The sequence below is a fragment of the Fundulus heteroclitus genome, chromosome 12 (assembly GCF_011125445.2).
Source record: "Fundulus heteroclitus isolate FHET01 chromosome 12, MU-UCD_Fhet_4.1, whole genome shotgun sequence".
Taxonomy (NCBI): Eukaryota; Metazoa; Chordata; class Actinopteri; order Cyprinodontiformes; family Fundulidae; genus Fundulus; species Fundulus heteroclitus.
The window spans coordinates 45,652,673-45,671,597 of record NC_046372.1 but is presented as its reverse complement, the minus strand read 5'-3'; the positions used below and the strand labels follow the sequence as shown (position 1 = coordinate 45,671,597).

Sequence of the window (18,925 nt, the reverse complement as noted above, 5' to 3'; positions counted from 1 at the left end):
GAGCAGGCAGGAACGGCAGGAGTTAAAACAGGAGGGAGGGACGGGCTACAAGCTTTATCTACCCAATATTTACAGAAGCAACAATGAAGAGGTGGGGGTGTCCACACTTGGGAAAAAGGCTGCACTGCCAGACTGCAAACACCAAGCAAGGCTTGATAAAGTTTTCCTAAATGCAGATATGCATCAAGCTCACCATTAGTAACATTTACACGCAGAGCCAATTGCTCTGATATTCCTGCACTTGAACAGGGATGTTGCTGTGTAAGTATAGAGAAGCTGGTATTAGGCTTGGATGTTTTGTTTTTGTGGATGTGTTGTTTTTTTTTAAATCAGCTGATCAGTCCACGGTTCCATTTGAAAGAAGTAGAAATGAATTATGCGTAAAGCTGGACTGATTACAGAGCAAAACAAGAGTTTCCTCTGATCCAGACTCTTCCAGCTTCATCAGACAGACGTGGACTTGGTGATCAGGAACTGCATGGCTCTTTGGATTTAAAAAAAAAAATTTACACAAAGAAGAAGCATTCGGAGTTACATGCTTTATGGTTCAAAATCTTCCACCGCTTCATTCCCAATATCTCGTTTTAAAACACATTAACACGTTAGAAGTTATGTCACAAGTTAGATTTGTTCCTACTGACCATCTTCACCTTTTTTAAAAGTGAAGAAATTCCTCCTGAAGCAAACTCATGTTTGCCATCATCGTCCATCTCTACCTTAGCTACAGGAGGAGGACAGGGTCCCTCGGGGCCATGAGTGCCTTCCTTCACTGTATTCTGTCACTGCGTCTGACTTTACTGACACTGATTATCTCTGCATCCTTGTACTGTATAAAGCCAGTTTTTTACAAATATAAAAAACGAGCTTTGGGATCTGTCATGTTTTACAGACACAGCAGACAGATTTATGGAATATATTGAACAGGGAAAATATAAATGACAAGAACCATGGAATGGGACTCATGGCCTCCCTGTGGGATGGTGGTCGGACACTGAGGAGTAGAGATAAGCGTTGGCAATGAAACGATGCGTAAGGAATTGTCTGGTAGAGATGGATGGAGGTTGGAATCTGGGAGGTCAGCAGAGTTTTGCAGTGATGGACCACGGTTTGATGACACGGGGAAGGGTATGCGGTGGACTAGATGCTGTGGTAGGGTTGGCAGGCAGGCAGGTTTAGGTATGTAAAGTATGGACTGGTTCCCTGAAAAAGTACTCTTCTCATCTTCATGCTTCTCCAACTGATCCTAACTGCAGTTGCAGAGCTGCACCTGCCAGTCACACTCTGCAAGGACTTGGTGAGTAAAGACACAATGTTTCTCATAAAGCGGTTTTGTCATAACTGTAAAGTTGTGATGTTTTTCAGAATTAATACAGTTTTAATCTGTGTCTCCCATGTGCTTCTACCTTCCACTTTGCTGCTGACACACTGGAATTTCCCCACTGAAATGAAAATAATAATACTTTATATGATTCTATTCTATTCTTTTCTAGATTTCACAAATTATGGCACAAGGATAAACAAAGATAAAAACCTATAATGGCACAAAAAAATGATGTTAAATAAATTGTATTGTTTTTTTTTTCCTCTTGTCACTCTTTATCATTTCCCATATATCAAAAATAGACAAACTGAAATTGTTCTTCTTGTCCAGAGAGTATCACTGATAAGTTTTTCTTCAGACACAGGGCATGAAACAGCACTTGGGAGCTGAGTAGTTTCTGTCACATTTCATCATGCTCAAGCAGCAGGAGGACTTGTCTAAGAAATGAGTGCAGCGTTTTCAGTCTCCATGGTTACTGCTTTCATCACTCTATCAGGTTTTAAATCTGCCGTTCATGTTTTATTTAGGATGCAACGCAACGTCTGCGAGCCTACCCAGCCAAATCCATATCTGCAGACCCTACACCATGAATGCCACCATGCAACCCAACACTCCACCCAAGAGCCTGAATTTGTCCCATCAGAACAACAACAATAATCATAATAATAATAATAATAATAATAATAACACAACCCAACGTTGTAACGGAAGTTTTGTGCAAGCTAAAAATGCGCCAGAACTTCACACCCAAACATGGGAAGTCCTGGTTGAGGTCTTCCGAGTACGCCTCTAACGACCTTGACAAAGTCCCCCAAAAACCTTCCATGTTCTGGATTCTTGTTCAATCACAGCAACGGCTAACAGGGCGAAGGTGGCACAAGAGTTAGGGAGTTTGTCCTGTAACTGGCGATTTGCCAGTTCAATCCTCCATCCTTTCAGTTTCAGTTGTGTCCTTGGGCAAGACACTTCAACCGCAGCGCCTGCTGGCGGCAGTCAGAGGGCCTGGTGGTGCCGTTGACTCTAAGTGCCTTTCCTCTCAGTCTACCCTCCCAGGGCATCTGTGGCTACTAACATAGCTCACCACCGTCAGGGTGTGAATGGGTGAATGACTGACTGTAGTGCAAAGCGCTTTGGAGTCGTTGGACTAGTTAAAGTGCCATACAAGTACAAGCCATTTACCATAGCAGTCATGGGCAAAATGTTTGACACTAACACATGAGATACATTTTGTAGCTTTAACATTTTTAGATTTATTTCCATATCTCCATTGCCCACTCAAGATTTAACTGGGCTTTATTAGCAAATAAATCACATTTATGAAGAGTTGATATCTGCAATGTTCAAGGCTTTAGATTTTCTGCAACTCAGCTTCTGTGCCAAATCCTGGCTGGTCGTGTCTTTTTGTGCCGTGGTGCTTGGAGATGACCGCCCACCCACGTGGATTTTGAGAACAGACCCGACTGTGCAGGCACACAGGGGGACTGGGTGTGGTTTGGTTATATGTTGGTGGGTGAGTGTCAGAAGGAGGTGAGGCTTGTATGGACTGAGTCTCCACCGATTGACTGCTTCAGCTTTATTCATCACTTGTCCTCAGATCCCATGTGCTACAGGTTTGTAGTGTCTCTGCTCCAACATAACTGATCCAAATGATTCCATCACATCCTCCGCATGTCAGCAGGTACTGCAGAAGCCTGTTTTTCATTATTTAAGCCAGGTAACACAGGAGACAACAGGGAAACACCCTGACAGTAAGGAAAGAGGGGCCTAAGGGCCTCTGGTATTTATGACTATGCTAAAATGAAGTTAGCTAAGCATTTTGTTGCAGGAAAAAAAATTGGATTTATAAACTTTTCAGGCTAATTAAAATAAATCTGGTTAATGACCTGTACGCTATGATGTGCAGAAGTAATAAAGCAATCTAGTACCCAGATACTCCAAGTCAGATTACCGCTGGGCTTACGTGTCTACTTCAGTTTCACATTTGGAAATAGAGCCCATTTTGCTTAGTAATAATGAATGATTGAGTAAATTCCCAGGACTTTGAGATGCATGAGAGGCAATTTAAATAAAACATGAAACAAACGGAAGAATGACCACATTAAGCGAAGAAGAGAAACTTTAATGGAGAGGAGGGATCAGTCACAGCAGATTGCAGAGCATGGATTTCTTCACTGACATTTTCAGACAAGGGCTTTTTTCCTGAAATAGCCGAACAATTCTACCATCATATTTACTTATGGAACTGATTGGCTCAGTTTAAAATTCATGGTGAAGATAAATGGTAGATTGATACAAAACAAGAATATCTACATAAAAATACGAAAACATAAAAGGATTTAAAACAAAAATTGTGAGAGGACAATGAACAGTTTCTACAGAAAAGCAATCAGCTGGTTAAGTAAATGAAACAAAAGCATACTATGATCCTCAACAGCTTAACTAGACTTTTAGACTTTTATCTGGCTACAGCAACACACTGGGGGGAATAAAAAAAAAACAAAAAAAAAAAAAAAAACAGGAATAAGATTTCCTCACAAAAACTGTTTTGGACAGCAGGCTCCTAAACTGATTAGTCAGATTAAAAAATGGCTGCTGGTGCTACTTTAGCATATTTGTTGTAAACCTTTCTGTGACATTATAAAATATCTGCAGTTGATGTATTCTTGATCCAGAACTATTCAAACTGATCTAATGTGAAAGACGTCATAATAGATACAGGTTTACTGAGGTGAACACTCAAATGCATTGATGCATTAAAGGGACTGTTCTGCAGTACTGCACATTTCACACATTAGATTATCCAGCTGTTTGGAGACTGGGCTCCACTGATTTGAAAAAACGAAGACAAACCCTGAGGTAAACGTCTACTAAATCCCCCACATCCCTGGACCCAGGCTGGATACCTGAGGGTGTGAGGTTACACAGTTCTCCATCCTTAGAGGTGACTGGTTCCATGGACAGAATACTCACTGGAACCACAGGTAATACACTACAGTCCTTGAATCCTACTCAAAGCTGTAGCCCTGTGTAAAAGGAAAGTACTGCGGGGTTCCTTCCTATAGGTCAATAAAAGCATCAAAGATCCATTAATGTTTGTAACTGCAGCTCAGCTTTAACAAACACCATCCAACCATCTACTTTGGCTAAAATAGACACGGCTGCATCCACCGGACACTGAAGGTACCGCTGACATGGTGGCCACAGTGAAAGATTCACAGCGTCATAGTTTACCAAGACTGACTGCTCACTGTAAGCGCAAACAAATGAGTCATGATCCCTGATGAATTAGCTGTGGACAGTGTTTCTGTCAGAGGTGTGGCAACATTAAGAGGTCCAGCTCATGAAAGCTGGTTTAAAAATGATACAGTGAAAAGAAGTGTATCTGATCTCATATCTGGTAAACAGTCTTAAAACAGGTTAAAGCTACAGAAAGGACAGGATTGAGCCTTTACTTGTCCTTACTAGGCACTTCAAGCAGAACCTGGATCTTTTCGCATAGAACAAGCCATCAACTACTCAAGTACAAACAATTATTGTGATCAGTGGGTTCTGGAAGCTGCTTCAGTGCTTCATCTGCCTTCATCAGTGCATCAGTGAGACCACCGCAGTAATCCACAGGTTGATTGGTCGTCATAGCAGCTACATTTCAGATTAAAGTGTGGGGGTAGTTAAAAGGTAGTTAAAGAGCCCGCTATGTTCTGCAGAGTGAACCAAACGAAGGGCATCAAGTTTTCTTCAGCCAGGATGAGCAGCTTTAAAGATTACGAGGAAGTTTAATCAACGCACTGAGGTTCTTCCCAGGCTGCTGGACTAGTAAAGACAAAAAAAGAAGACAGCATATAAGACTTAAACTAAACTAGAGTTAATCATGTGACACATTACTGCTCCACACTGTAGCTGGGGAGTTGGCTATGTTAGCTTTTATAGCCCATCGTGGATTTGATATGCAGGTTTTCTATGAAGCCTTCATTGGACTTCAAGGGGAGAGAGGCAGACAGCAAACTAATCTGGAACTTCAACTAGCAATAATCACCCCTCAGATTAACCTCATAGTCTACTTATTATTCAGCAGCAATACGATCATTAGCTTGTAAATCAAAGTTCCCGTTTCCAGAGACCGCAGCTGTAACGTCAGTTTGGGAAAAGTTGGCATGTGTATAAACAGACTGAGGTTTGCGAAGTAAAAAAACATAGAAAACAACCTGTAGGAAGGATTTCGTTCAAGCCCAAAGTTTCTTGGAGATCCTATGTTCTGAATACTGAGTGAGTTTTTCTGACTCAAACTGATTAGACAGTTTGAACACAACCCTAGCTGTCCAATCAAACGCCGGCAATTGGTTCAATTGTCTTTTCCAAGTTGTAAAGATCACTGGGGCAACGTCACCCTGTCCTCTGAACAGTTAGATTTATCTTTGCAATGTCAAAGCTGTGAGAATTGGACCTACATTTACACTCAATTTTAGAACATGAGAAATTAAAGGATTAGTTCAGAATTTCTCAAGTTCTATTGAAAGGTTAGACGCAGTTAACGCCTAGCTTCACCCATGAGATTTCTGTTGAAACAACCAATGAGAACAGAGGATGTAAGGAGAATTCAGTCAAAAGGTACTACCCGATTAAAAAAAAAAAAAAAAAAAGTGCTTGGCATCTTCATTCAGTATAAATCCAGCTTAGTTGGTCCTGGCAGCTGACAATTACGGCTAATCAGACAGGGGTGGGGACTGAAGCGGACTTCTGCCACCATAACAGCTTCACTCTCCAACATGTCGTAGAGGTTTGTGTGTTTGCTCTGTTAAACTTTAAACATTCACCAAGTTAGTAGTTGCCAGCTACGCACTGTGAAGCCAACAATCACTTGCACAGCAAATTGAGGCAGAAGGTGGTGCGTCACCAATGATCGTCCCATTGAAACACGTACGGAGAAACGTGTAAAGTATTTAGAGTCAACTTTACTGCCTGATATAAGAGCAAGGCAGTGTTGAAATAACTAAAATAGCTTTCACTTAAAACTCTTTAATATCTGAGCTTTTTACACTGTTTTCTTATCAGATAGTTGCAAGTGTTGCAGACAGGAAGATGATTGGTGGTGCACCGCCTCCCACCTCCAATTAGCTGCTCTGTGAATAACTTTCCAAGGCAACCTTGACAACAGTTTAAAGGTTCCTAGAAACGGATATGTTGTTTCTGAGTTATTTTAAGATAAAAGTCTCCGGTGGTCCGGCCCCCTGTGAGATTAGTCTTCAGCCTCAGATGCCAAATAATGTGGATTTACTGGATGCCAAGAGTAATCTGGTGCGGTCAGGATATTAATTCATCAACAGAAGCTCACTTTAAATAAACCTAAACTTATTTTAAAGTTGTTTTTGCCCCCCAATTTTGTTTAATCTGTCGTAATGCAGTTTTACTAATCAAAATTTCACAGCATGCACAAACTCAAGTTTCTCTGGTCATTTTAATTAACAGGGTGCCTGCAGTTTTTACAAGTGCAACCTCTGAAATGATTTCAGAACCTTCACCCAGAATCTCAAACTTCAGACGTCTGAAGGAGATCCACCTCTCCAAGTTCCTGTGACGTCACGGAAGTCCAAACATTTGATCTTTATACTTGGAACTTTTAAACTTGACTGAGAAGCATTTGTCGCCTCCCGTTGGTGAGGATAGTGTCTCGGTCAGCAGATGAGATGCAGAAGTCCCACCGTGCTTCGGCTGAGACGGGACAGCTGTACGTCACATTTTCCAGAGAACCTTAAAATAAAAAATACTATCCACCTGATTTATCTGTTCATGATCTCTTCATCCTGGCTGCTCATGTTCTCACGGCTCTCGATGTTAGACCTAGAAGGTTCTTGGCTGAGTTCATTTCACAGTGTGGCAGTCTCTTGTTGTTCAATGTGCTTTAAGGACCCATTGTCTGAAAGCCAGCATTTCTTCAGTAGAAACGTTTGCGCCTGTTTTCCTTCCAGCGACTGTAAACCATGAGTCCGACCACTGCCAGCACACCCAGGCCCAGGACGGAGAACAGGAGGGTAAAAAAGAACTGGACTCCACTCATTCCTTCCTCCTCCACATTCACTGAGAAATCAGAGACGAAAAAAATCAATTAAGCTTAAAAAGGAATGATTATTATTCAGCAACTTCATTTAAATTATTTTTTTTTCTGAGCAGAGTCTGTGCTCGTCCTGCTTCAACATCAAGATAGACAACTGGATGTAGCGTGCTCTTACACCAGTGAGTGTACGCTGAACTGGGATGAGCCAGAAATGAGAGGAAGCTGGCCAAATGGAATGCCTGAACTGCATCTACCTTGAAACTGGTGCATGTCGTCCACCCGGGGGATGGTGACCTCCTCTTCCTCCTCCTCCTCCTCTGGAGTCCTCTCTACAGTCAGCTGGTACACTTTCATTGAGATGATGTCATGGTTATCTAACAAACAAGCCAAAGGTTAACATTACAAGATGGAAGTGTAATAATACGGCTTCAAAAGCTTAGGTTTACCATTGTGTTCTTATTTTAAGGTTTCTGCTTTTTTTTCCCCCAAATCCTAATTTTTAGCCTTAACTCTAATTTGCATTACCATTGTCGACTCTTGACCATTTATGTCCTCCAGTAGGGTTTATTTCTCAATTTTCCTTAAAGGGCCAATAAGTGGAATTTCATTATTGTAGATAGAAAGAACTAAAAAAAATTTTATGTGAAGAACTAAAGGTATCTTATTAGATGGAATATGGTATGACATCATAAACCATCTCTGTGTTGTTCTTCAGTCTCTTGTTTACAAAGCCGGGCCGGCCTCGTGTGCGTGTACGTCCATCTTAACAGCTGCCACTCAGGGACCTCCCTGCCCATAAAAGGCCACCCAGTGTTGCGTAGGAGCAAAATGGCAACGAACACGTCCAGCGGATCGAAACATTCTCTTGCCAACAGTGTTATCAAGTAATGACTTACTTCTTCACTAGAGATGCTCCTCTGAAAGGTGATGCTGTTTTGCTGCGTTTATATGCTTTGTAATTATGCACATAGGAGGTGATGGGCGAGAAGGGGAAGGAGGGGACTGGGTTACAGCTGGAGTGGCGGTAGGGAGAGGCGGGGCTTGATACACAGGGCTGCAACAATTAATCGACATTATCCACTACATCTATAATGAAAAATTGTCGACGCAAAAACTCGTGTTGATGCGTTGTTTAAAAAATATATAAACATTGCTTCGGTCGCAATATTTCACTTTCAGTGGTAGAGGTTAACTCGCATGCAGTTCACTAAGGCTGCAGCAGAGGGCAGTATAGCGTGTTTCTCAGGGAGCAAAAAGCTTCCCTCTCACATGACTGCAGCTCCATGCAGTGATAGCTGAAAGAAGAAGGCACCCAGGCTCAATCCTAATACCGTTGTTGAGTGAGGACTCTTCAACCAAAGCAGAAGTGTGTCAGCGGCCACCATGATAAGTGCTATCAGACTAGTGCAGTCAGTGAGAAAGGAGGTAGGAAGAATAGGCTGTATGCTTCCTCTCGTGGCTAGTTTTGCTTAGGAACCTCGCAACTTCCCTTACCAGCACTAAATCGCCAGAGTAATCAGACCAGAGTAATTCAGGCCAAGGTTCGACTCATCCATAGAAGCTGAATTTTATGCTTGCCTAAGGTGGTTCTAGTGCTAAAAAAAGACAAAAAATTACATATAGCAAAAAGGTTTCATAATTCTCAAAATGTGAAAGAATCTCTGCTCAGTGAAGAATTTTCCAGATCTACTCAAAGTTTAGTTTCTCAGTTACAGGTAAAACTGAAAGAAAAACTGTTGAAGAGCCCTTTGGCATGGCTCTTACAGGAAGCTACAAAGCAGATGCTGACTTTAGCTATTATCACGGTAAGTTCTCAGGACTAACACTAAGTGATCCCAGAGCAGCGGAGGCTTCCTCTGTGCCTCAGTAGCAGAGTGATGTCAGCCAGTTGGACCAGTGGTCTTTATTAGTCTGGCAACACGATAAAGCTGATTCCACACCAGCGGTTGGCTTTAAACAGATGAAGATTCATCTGTTTGGATAGTGCGCTTCATTTGGGCAGGAGCCAAAGCGCATCTGAACTCTGGTTTGCCTGAAAACTCGGTCTCTGTTTGCCTGCAAGTCAACCCAGGTGCAGTTTCCTTACTGGGGAAATTCATGCAGACTATTCAACAAACCGCAGAGAGGAAATGAACCAAAGACGGTAACAACGACTACTGCCACCAACATTTCTAAAGCTTTTGACTGTGACAAAATCAACAAGTTGATTATTTTAAATGTGTAATGTTCCTCTATTTAAACTCTGATATTGATTTTTTTTTAAAGTATAACCCTAAACAACACACTAGTTTGACTCTTCTGTATTATTTCTATATTTACATATATCCCGGATTTTCAATATGATGAGAGTCAATTTGAAAAAAATAAATATATTTCAGTTTGAACTAAATCTACATCTAAATGGATTTAGGATTTTGTTGCTGAATGAAACCGAGCCTCCCGGACTGTTCTGGTGTCAAGTAACCCCCGCGGGTTCTGACCCGTAGATGGAAGAGGGAGTCAAGCTTAAAGCACACAGCTTCATACCCAGGACTATAACTGCTTCCACTCACTTCACAGGACAAAGCCACATGCTGACAGTAACTGGGGGGACAGTTCGACTATATTACGATACAAAGGCACATTGTTTTTTTGAGCAGCTTATTTCTTAGAAATTCAAACGTATAACTCATGGAAAACCAGTCTCTGGAAATATATATATATATGATCCCTCCATTTTCTTGTTTTAAAGATTCATCCAGACTTGGAAAATGCCAATTTTATAGTTTCAGACCGCATGTGAAGGATAAAAGCCCACCGTCTGTGTGAATATTTGTACCTGACAGGTCTCCAGTAACAGAGGAGGCACCAAAGTAGTAGCCTGTTGGCAGCCTCAGTCCATCGATTTCAGCGCAGTCTCTCCATTCCTGTTTGCCATCGACATCCACCATGAGCTGAAGGAAGGACAAACAGTCAGTGTGGATAACAGACAGCATGCAGCTCAGCACATTTGAATATATCACAGAACTGCTGGTTTTTATTTGTAACAATTAAAAGCCATTTAGTGTTGAAGCCTTGGTGTCCAAATCTTTGGCGGAGCGGGCCTAAATTGTTAAGTTGAGACGACTGCTGGGCCACAGAAACATAAATGTCACTAATTTTACTGGGAATTTCTTAAGCCTTACATGCTTAACAATTAACTAAGCACAATATTTTAATAATAATAAATAAATAAAGGTCTGGCATGTTTGTCTTATGAAAAAAAAAAATAATTATACAATATACCAGATGTTCTGGGTCGGCTGCTTCCATTTCATCAGTCGTCTACATACATGCTGAGTAAAAGGGATTGCTGCAAAGTTACACCCCCCCCCCCCCCATGCAATAAACTGCTGGTGCTACATGCTTGTTCAGGAGGAGTGATTGCTGCAAAGTCAGTGACTTGATAAAATCGGCTGGCTTTCCTTAGAAAACGTTTTGCTAGCTGGATAATAAACTAAATTTGACTACATTGTTTCATAACTTAGATCAAACTGGAATATAAGGAATTAAAAAGGACTGAATCTGTCTGTATATTTCAGTATATACACAGGATTTTTTTTGTAAAGTGCCTTCACACATTTCTGGTCACTTTGCATCATAAGAATAATCTGAATCGGTGTAGCTATTTTGCTTTTGTGTATTCTGAACAACAAGAATAGGATATAGGTCACCATCTTTGAAAACACTTGTTTTTAGCAGAGTTTAACAAAGTCTGGACGTCTGTGGCTCTATTTAGAAGGAAGTCAAAACAAATATTTATTTAGTAATAAAAACAAAGGAATACCTAATGTTTGCATCCATTTTCCATTTTAAGAAGATTTTACACAGCACTTTAGTCAGACTTTTTCAGTCTGATTCCCCAACACTGCCAGTCATAGCCCTCTGCCCCAACTCACACACACACACACACAATGTTGAGTCAGTGAGAGCGAGCCGTACCGTTAACCTGTTTTTGGAGTATCTGACCAGCAGGAATGTGTCGTAAATGGAATTGCGCGTCATAGCTGAGCATCCTCCAAGCTCGGTGGGCCGCCCATCACGATCATGGTCATACGACAGGGTTCCGTTTCCCAGCATCACGGAGACGTACGGGAAGGTCCTCTGCAAGAGACACACTGGAGTCAAACGTTTGTCAGAGGGAAGGGCGTCTTCCCCCGGGTCTAAAACCACGGCAGGACTTTGTCATTACATCATTCATCTGGGCAGCAGTTCCATTTCCTTTTCTTCAGAGATCGTGCGAGTTAAAACTAATCCCCGGCACAAAGGTTTCTGGAAAGGTGTTGCAGAACCAGCTTTCTTGGCTGGGAGCGGTGCCTGTCGTGACACAAATGACTGACTCATAGTGAGGTACTGACATGGAGTCTCTGCTGGAGCTGCCTCTCTACCAGAATGTCCTGGAGGAGAAGGTCCAGGACAATAATCTGAAGGATACCAGCGAGACTTTCTGATTGGCCCAAATTAAGCCAGCGTCTGCACTAAATCCATTTGAGTTTCTGTGGCCTGAACATAAACCGCTCAAGCTTGAACACCATGTGGCTGAATTCAAACAACTCTGCAAATAGAAGGCCAAACTTTGACAATTAACAGAATTTATTTTCAGAAATGGCCATGGACTTAACGCTGAATCGCAGGATTAGTAATGACACTTTCCCAAGTAGTAATTTATTGATGTAAAGATAATATCTGCACTACTGTTTATGATCTAATTTCAACCTTATAGAACTACCATAATAACATATTGCCTGTTCTTAGGGCACATACAGTATATTGCCTCTGATTTTTAAAGCCCATTTTATAATTGTTGACAATTCCTGTTTCTCAATTTGTTGAAATGTTTTTTTTGTTTTGTTTTTTCACCAGAGCTTCAGTGAAGGACTTGAAACTATTGGGTTGCTTAGACGTGGGTTTTTTTTTTTTTTTTGCAATCTAGCAGAGAGACGGGAGACGTTATGTAAATAATTAGTCTGCCAATCTGAAATTGATTTATATGAGACAGAAGAAGAAAAAGAAGACATTTAGAAGGGGTGAATCCAAGCACTGTACATGACCTCTGACCTTGCACCAGGTGCATTTCCACCATTTAAAGCACATTTAATGCTGAAGCACCTTTTACTGTCCTTTAGTTTGATATTTTTGTTCAAAAAATCTCTCCTGAAACTGCATTAGACTTCCACATCTTTTCCTAAGACCTAACGCCAACTTCCCACATGTTTGCTGTGGAAACATTGTTTCATTGACATATTTTAACCTGATTTCTGAAATTATACACGGTGGACTCTACTTGCAGAATTGGGGACTTCTGCTGGTAACAAATAGGTTGAACTGGATTTTATTATTTTAACAGACTAAAGAGGAAGGAACTTGAATATTACCCCCCCCCCCCCCAAAAAAAAAGAAAAAAAGTTGTTCAAAATAAATCATTCTGACATTAATGTTTAAGCATCAAACTGAACAAACAAAAACTACTTTAGACAAAGAATATTTTATTTTACTCACATCGTGCATCTTATCTGCATTGGGGTACGTGTCCACAAATATTCCGAGTCCGACAAAGTGGTTCATGTTGCCAAACACGGGACCTGCCAATGTTGGACAACGGGTGCTCAATGATGTAGACGTTAACACATCACATGTGATCGTTTCTAGTGGATGTTGACGAACGTTTCTCACACACAAACTGAACCAGAGGAACTGTCAGTAATCAGGATGACTGAATCAAAGTTGGCCTGTTTAACATTGTCGCTCATCAGCCCTCACAGGAACTCCCTAACTCCATTGGCTTTTATTTGCTACCCTAACCACTGGTACAAGTGAACATTTAACTTTTCTGAGACACGGATGTATTCACTCTAAAAAGCCATTTTCTCTTTCACCTTTAAATGTGTCAGTAGAACAATACTGGGCACAAAAGCCACAACGTCAAATGTTTCCTGCAGCTGCTACTTGTAGAGATAAAAAGAAAACTGACATTTTGTGGTTGATGTGCTCCTTAAGCCATACCCAGAAACCCCTGGATCTAAATATCCATCTACATGATATATGTACCAGTAAAGTAATTCAGTACTTATCTTTACCATCGCTGCCAACTTACCATTCTGCATGCGATCTTTGGTTAACCAGATAGCAAGTCCATCCCCATTGAGGTTTTTCTTTCCAACACCGTGGACTTTAAAGTGAACTTTGAGCTCCCAATCCCTCAAAATGAAAGGCTAAAGCACAAAAGACATGAAGAGAAACAGAGCGGCGGTGAAGGGAAAGGTTTTAAAGTCCTTTTAAACAACATACGTCAAATCTACAGGGATAGATTCTATACACCGAATCTAAATGTGTGGTAGAACAGTTACGCTGCAGAATTAGGTCATGGGTCATTGTTTCTATGCAGTCGTGACAGAATCACACAGGATGAGGGAGATGAAGGTGTGCTTTGGTTAGATAACGCTGAAGCGTGCGGCACAGCTGCACCCAGCAGCCTCAGGTGCAGACTCACAATCCGACTCCAGACGGCTCCCTGTCTGCTCTGCATGTCTGGGGTCAGCCTCACGTGGTCCGGCGACACCATGGCGGTTCCCATCAGATCCCACTGGGAGGAACTAGAGAAGCCCAGTCCTGCAGAAACAGTGGATGAACGCCGATTAACCCGAGACGCACCGATGAGCCTTTTATCCGCCTCACACCCATTTCTAGCCATCTTTATTTCCTTCCTATTCAAAATTCTCCATAACATTTCTAACATGCATCAGAGCTCAGGAAGTTAAAAGATTCTCCTTAGCCACGTTTCAAAGCACATGTAACGAAGAACTAGGTGATTTTTATGAAACCCAATAAAGGTCCTCATGAGTGCAGCTGATATATGTATTTATATCTTAGCGAGTCTGAAGGCTGCCATTTGAGCAATCTATAATCCAGCAGATCTATTGATGTTATGTGCAAGAACATTATTAACTAACCCAGCCTAGGCTTTATTTGTTTTGATCCAAAACTGGAAACAAATGAAACCAGAATTTCAGATGTAGGGGGGGTGGGACACACAACAAAAATACAGCCTTGTTGTTTCAAACCAGGATGTTCTCTATTGTTGCTGTTAATGGTGGACATATATTACCCAGTAATGAAGGTGCATTTTTAGAGGAACAGAATAACTACACTATACCTACTAAAAAAGGAGGCACATTCAAATATCATTTGTAAAAAGTTCCATTGCCACACCTACAAAAAAAAAAAAAAAAGCTTTTTACAGTTTTAATGTAAACGGGGATGAGGGGTGTGTGTGTGTGTGTGTGTGTGTGTGTGGGGGGGGTATGGCAAGCCGTTTTAACATAAATTCGGTTTTACCGCCCTTACGTTCGAGATATCTCAAATTGTTTTATGACTAGACGTTTTAGCAATTTAAGATATCTCTAATTGTATTTTGACTAGTCAAAATACCTATTCGAGATATCTCTAATTACATTCTGACTAGTCGAAATGACATCAGATTTTCCATTGAGTTGTATGGAGACGTCAATTCAAGATATCTCGAATGAATTACTGACTATCTGAAATACCCATTTCAGATATCTACAATTAAATTACGACTAGTCAAAATTACAATTCAAGATATCTTAAATTGAGTTTTGACTAGTCATAATTCTAATTAAAGATATCTCAAATGCCACCATAATTCAAGATATCTTAAATGTATTTTTGGATAGGCGAAATGCAGTTTTGACTAGTAAAAAATAAATTTAAGATATCTTGAATTGTAATTTTGACTAGTCAAAATTCCTTTTAAGATATCTTGAATTGTAATTTTGACTAGTCAAAATTCCTTTTAAGATATCTCTAAACGAATTAGAGATATCTTGAATTATTCAGCTTTTCCATTTAAGATATCTTAAATTGACATTCTGACTAGTCAAAATGACGTTACTGATATCTTGAATTACGAAACGGCTTGCCATACGTCATCACACAGGAACCGGAGGCGTGCGCTTTTGTTTTCAGAGAAGCTAAAGGAGGGTGCTGCAATGCTTTGTGCCGTCTCGCATGTGAAAATCAAGAGCTAGCTGGCTTTACCATAATTCCCAAGAGGCAGATGCTTTACCACAGTATAAAAACTGCATCTGGTTATTAACAGAACTGGTCCGGGCTGAGGAATATTCCTTATTTCCAGCTTGGACATGAGTCGACAGTAGCGCTTTCAGCTAGCCGTTTTTCAGTGCATTGTGTGCGTCGGCAGCAAGTAAATCCGAAATTCTTTGCAAATTTCTTAAGCATTCTTCAAGTATACTATTTTCGCCCTCTCTGCATATCCCATACTTAAAAAGCTCTTTCTATATTGTGGCATTTTCTTACAATTTTGTCGAAAACAGCCAGCGCCATTGAATGTTCAGGCAGCTTTGGGCAGCTTACAGCCAATAAGGGGCTTACACGCAATGTCTTATTTCAGATATCTTAAATTGTAATTCTGACTAGTCATAATTACGTTCGAGATATCTTAAATTACGTCTACGGATGTGTGACGCTTTCAATGACGAATCCGGTGACGTAATTTGAGATATCTTGAAAGGGATTTTGACTAGTCAAAATGTAATTGAAGATATCTTAAATTATTATTCTTCCTAGTCAGAATGTAAATAAAGATATCTTAAATTACCATTCCGGATAGTCAAAATGTAGTTTTGTCTAGTCAAAATGCAATTTAAGATATCTGGAATGTAATTACGGATAGTCAGACGAAACCGAATTTATGTTAAAACGGCTTGCCATAGGGGGGGGGGGGGGTTATACCTACACACATGACCCATGGGTTATTGGGAAGTTCTTTCTGATCAGCTTGTTTTGCATAGAAAACTGCACTTTTCAAAGTCTCGGTAGAATAGAAAATGAATCGGGATCTTCAGTATTGGGCCTTGAGCTCCACGATCGGAACCAATCTGTGCAAAATTGGCTGATTCCCATGTGCGGCCGGTTGATTGGTGAAGTTCATCTTTTTACAAAAAGCAATTGCATGATGGGCTTTTATTTTTAATGACCTTTTTAATGGAACATAGAGAAAAAAAACGAGGTACCAAGTGCAATTGAAAACAAATAAACGGATCTGGGATATTTCGAACAAAGAGGATTTTGTTTTTAAGTGGCAGAAATGAGCCCCGATCACCGCCTACATGAAGGTGAGAGCTCCGCTGACTTTGCTGGTCTGCTAGTCTTTCCTTACATCACTAACCAGGTCACCAGAATGTGCTGAGATTTAAGACCAGCTGTCCTGTAGCTTTCCCAGCCTTAGAAGAGGACCCCACCAGGAGGACAAAGTTCCTCCGAGTTAATTATTATCCGCCGCAGCTAATATGGCCGCAGCCATCGAGCTATTAAAACAACCAGCGTCTAAACGCCGACCGGTAACGGGATGTATCGCCGTTGTTGGTTCTGAAGAAGTTTGAAACGGTTCTCGACGGTCCGTGTTGGTTGACGCTGCGTGACAGTATACTTACCCCGATACGGCTTGACGAGAGAATATTCTCGCTTCAAAAAGTCCTCTACAAACGCCTGCTCGTCAGCCAGCGACTGCTGTGTCAAGACACAAACCGTCACGAGCACGCATATTAATTCCGCGAGGTGGTTTAACGGGAACACCGGACACACAGCACAGAAACTTCTTCTGAACCGAGACATGTTTAATTTGCTGACATTGGCTGCCATCTTTACGCTCCCACTTTAAACGCGTCACGTGATTCGAAGCGCGCGCGTGGGAGCGGGTTGCCGAGGATGCGTCATCTTTACTGACCTGTCAACGCCGCCGCCATGTTGGTCAGGGCACGAGGCACCTCCTAAAAACCCTAATTTTAAAAACCTAACTATTTATTCGGTAAACATTGTCATGCCTGTGGGTTAGGAACATATCCCAGACATGTTAATAATGTATGAGACTTTATTCATCCATGCAAATTGCCCAATTCTGCAACTAAATTAATTGCACAATATTGTAGACGGCTATTTTTTTAATTTAAAAATAAATCCATTTGCTGCTAAGGACTATGTGCATGCTTAGGCCCCTCAGGGAGTGTTGTTGTTGACCATTACAATCAAGCGTAAAAAAATAAATAATGGAAAGCTCATGTCTTGTTGTGTTTGTGTGTTATGTGTATTCATGTGCATTGTGAGTCAGTGTCTGGCTCATCTAAATTTCATTACAGTAACTCATACTGACAACATAATTTGATTCTTTATTAATTTAGTTATAAGACTTGCATGTTTAAAATATAGAAAACTGCAAGGTCCACAGACTATGATAATTTCTTTCTTTCTCAAATAACCATTTGCAATTTGAGTTTCTAAATGCTAAATATATTTAGGTAAACATTAGACAAAAAGGGGGTGAAATGTGTGTATGTAATTTGCAGGTTATCAACAGTGTAACAAAAATAAGAAAATCTAAAACAACTTGGCATATGGATATAACAGGTTATACTGTTTCATCCTCCCCATAGTGGTTACAATTTCCTGTTTTATGCTTTTGTATTTTAAAAAGTGCATAATGAAGTGTATAATTAAGTCCTGTACGTCCAAATCTTAGTCTCTTTTTAATATATCCTCTGTTCTGCACCCTCAGGCATCATTTCTCCCGCTGCCTTTTTTATCCTGTAAAACCATCTTCCTTTTCTCACCTTTTCTGTCATGTTTTCTTCAGGTTTTGATTGATGATACTCTTTGTCTCTGGCTCTTGTGAAGAAGTTGTTCATTAGATGCTTGCATGGGATAAAGTGGGTTTGATTATTGGAACATTTGAACTGCGTGGAATATATGTGTGCATCAGGCACGTATTAAGACAATGTGGTGCCCCTGGGCACTATACCTCAAAGCCCCCCCCCCCCTTACCCGTGCTGTCCTCCGGTCAAAAACATCAGACATAATCAAGGGGATTTCTGTAATGTAATTTACTATTTACTAACTTACACATGTAGCCATATGAGCAGTGAGCAATATTCAAATATCTCATTTTAAAATGTTAAAATCAAAAAAATCTTGATTTATTTATCATTTATTATTATTGTGACATCAGTGTTCACAAAACGAATAATGCATGGTCTTTCAACAATTTCAAGTAAATAATATAACAATTTATGAAAAATATAAATTGTTATCTTAAGGGCCCCACTGGCCCTTATGGATAATCCGGCCCTGGTGTGCATTTATTTAGACACTTGAGACAAACATAAGTATGCATATTCAAAATACAGATAACACCCTTGTAGTGACACATTCTTCTTACTGATGACAAGCGGAGAGGACACATCCCCCTTGGGCATTGAGCCTAATTTTAAGGGAGAAGGGGAAGCCGGAGATAAATATTTGTGATTCCCTTTGTTCTGTCTCTTTTACTGCTGGAGTTTGTAGAGTGACCAGCAAGCAGAAACTTGTAATAATTTATTGTAATAATTTCTCCGCCATATTAGATTAAATTGTTAAACATAGCTTTCTAGTTGTCCTTAGAGGGTGTTTTATTTTGGTGAGCCGTTTAGAGGAAATAATCGAACCAGAGGGGTAGACAGTGAGTG

The 18,925-nt window shown here is 40.6% G+C and overlaps 1 protein-coding gene across 1 annotated transcript; it reads right to left on the bottom strand.

Annotated features, from left to right (window-relative positions):
• Positions 1–3,424: 3,424 nt before the first annotated feature.
• On the bottom strand, positions 3,425–17,108 carry lman2lb (lectin, mannose-binding 2-like b). The gene is made up of 8 exons (XM_012849738.3): positions 16,862–17,108; positions 13,879–13,997; positions 13,483–13,600; positions 12,888–12,970; positions 11,331–11,492; positions 10,189–10,303; positions 7,625–7,744; positions 3,425–7,393 (listed from the first exon to the last, which is right to left on the bottom strand). The coding sequence occupies exons 1-8, from the start codon at positions 17,067–17,069 to the stop codon at positions 7,251–7,253; spliced, it is 1,068 nt and encodes a 355-aa protein (XP_012705192.2). The 5' UTR covers positions 17,070–17,108; the 3' UTR covers positions 3,425–7,250.
• Between the last annotated feature and the right edge of the window lie 1,817 nt (positions 17,109–18,925).

Bases quoted from the DNA above. Each gene is read 5' to 3' on its own strand.
- lman2lb (XM_012849738.3), bottom strand. From the start codon at position 17,069: ATGGCAGCCAATGTCAGCAAATTAAACATGTCTCGGTTCAGAAGAAGT. The intron at 13,998-16,861 runs GTAAGTATACTG...CTGTTTCTGCAG, and splicing joins TCTCGTCAAGCCGTATCGGG to GACTGGGCTTCTCTAGTTCC. The intron at 13,601-13,878 runs GTGAGTCTGCAC...TTTGTGCTTTAG, and splicing joins GAGCCGTCTGGAGTCGGATT to CCTTTCATTTTGAGGGATTG.